This window comes from Camellia sinensis, chromosome 9 (genome assembly GCF_055761805.1).
Source record: "Camellia sinensis isolate YWXY chromosome 9, ASM5576180v1, whole genome shotgun sequence".
NCBI lineage: Eukaryota > Viridiplantae > Streptophyta > Magnoliopsida > Ericales > Theaceae > Camellia > Camellia sinensis.
Window position 1 is genome coordinate 80,176,293 of NC_138969.1, and position 1,880 is coordinate 80,178,172.

The 1,880-nt window shown below is 36.6% G+C and overlaps 1 protein-coding gene across 1 annotated transcript; it reads left to right on the plus strand.

Annotated features, from left to right (window-relative positions):
* The first annotated feature begins 522 nt into the window (after positions 1 to 522).
* On the plus strand, positions 523 to 1,474 carry LOC114288077 (uncharacterized). Its single transcript, XM_028231564.2, has 2 exons — positions 523 to 934; positions 1,323 to 1,474. Exons 1-2 carry the CDS (start codon positions 523 to 525, stop codon positions 1,472 to 1,474), a joined length of 564 nt encoding a protein of 187 aa, XP_028087365.2.
* The last annotated feature ends 406 nt before the right edge of the window (positions 1,475 to 1,880 follow it).

Consider the following 1,880-nt stretch of genomic DNA (forward strand, 5'->3'; position numbering starts at 1 on the left):
GATGTGCTTTTTATGGGGGAAACAGCTTCGCGTGGCGTCATCTTACTTTCTATTAGGACAAGAAATTTTCCCACACACGCGCATGTGCATCTCCAATGATTCACTAAATATGAGTTAAAAAAAAAAAGTAAGTTTCTCAATTTGATTGAGCCGCTCCAACGGTTGCACTGCAGCTTGCATCAAAAGATTGGGGACGTCCGGTGGGACGACCGGCTGGTTGACCGGTCAAGGCATTGAAATTTTTTTTCCCCTTCTATTTTTATTTCCCAATTTGTTTTCCATTTCTTTTTTCCTCCATTAAATATTTTTTATTTTTAGTTGTCTCCAATAATGATTTTCTTCCAAGAACTGATATAAACACATTAATCCATCTATCATATACCATACAAGAGGTACGTTATATCTGGAAGGCACCATAACTGAAAGCAGAGCATAATAAGTATCTCAAATTCTTACCTGTTCACTTCATTTTCTTCATCTTCTTCTTCCTCATCCTTTGATAATGAGTTTGATGATGAAAAAATGGTCACACTTTTGGGGGTTTATGAGATAAATAATGCTAGTATGATTCAAATTCTGCAATCAACTGATCGATCAAAGAAAAGAGGTGGTTCTGTTGTAGGACATAAGTACATACGTCGTGATAGATGGAAGGGTCATGAACGATTGTTCGCTGATTATTTTGCGGCAAATCCAGTTTATTCACTTGTAACATTTTGGAGACGTTTTCGTATGCGTCGTCCTCTGTATCTGCGAATTTTGAATGCTATTGAAGCACACGATCCATATTTTGTTCAAAAACAAAATGTAGCTCATATTCTTGGATTGTCTCCCTTACAAAAGATGACTTCAGCAATGAGAATATTGTCATATAAAGTGGTAGCAGATGCAATTGATGATTATATACGTATTGGGGAAAGCATTGCAATTCAAAGTTTGCAACACTTTTGTAATTCAATGATTGAAATCTTTGGACCAGAATACCTGAGATCTCCAACATCAATTGATATTGCTTGATTACTTGCTATTGGGGAGGTTCGTGGGTTTCTGGATATGTTGGGAAGTTTAGATTACATGCATTGGGAGTGAAAAAATTGTCCAAAGGCATGGTAAAGTCAATATGTAGGCTATCAGAAAAAACCAACCATCATTCTTGAAGCAGTAGCTTCTTATGACTTGTGGATTTGGCATGCATTTTTTGGAATGCCTAGGTCACACAATGACTTAAATGTGTTGGATCGATCGCCCTTGTTTTTCTGATCTTACCCAAGGTAAAGCTTCCCCTGTCCATTACACTATTAATGGACACATTCATAATATAGGTTATTACTTTGCTGATGGTATATACCCTCAATGGGCAATATTAGTCCAAACAATCTCTTCTTCCCAAGGAGCAAAGAAGCAACATTTTGCAATGATGCAAGAGTCAGCAAAGAAGGATATAGAGCGAGCATTCGAAGTGCTCCAATCTTGATTTGCAATTATAGGTGGTGCCGTACGTTTTTAGGATTCGAAAATGCTTGGGAACATAATGAAGAGTTGCATTATGTTACATAATATAATTGTCGAAGATGAGAGAGATGAGCATCTTGATTTCGATTATGATACTTCATCAACCAACTCACTAGCAGAATTTTCCTGTAGTACTAACAATGACTTCCAATCATTTCTCTCTCGTCGTTTAGGTATTAGAGATAAAAATGGATATCATGTCCTCCGCAATGATTTAATAAAACATATGTGGCATTTTCACGGTGAAAACTAAATTTACCATGTGGACGCAAACATGTACTTTTGGTTATTTTTTTGAAATGAGAGGTCATTACGCAAGGAAGGATGTTAGTGTTTGTTTGTTGTTAGTGCTCTTCATAATTTTGCCA

Coding starts and splice junctions, on each gene's coding strand:
- LOC114288077 (XM_028231564.2), top strand. CDS start 523: ATGGTCACACTTTTGGGGGTTTATGAGATAAATAATGCTAGTATGATT. Junction 935..1,322: donor GGAAAGCATTGCAATTCAAA/GTTTGCAACACT, acceptor TTCATAATATAG/GTTATTACTTTGCTGATGGT.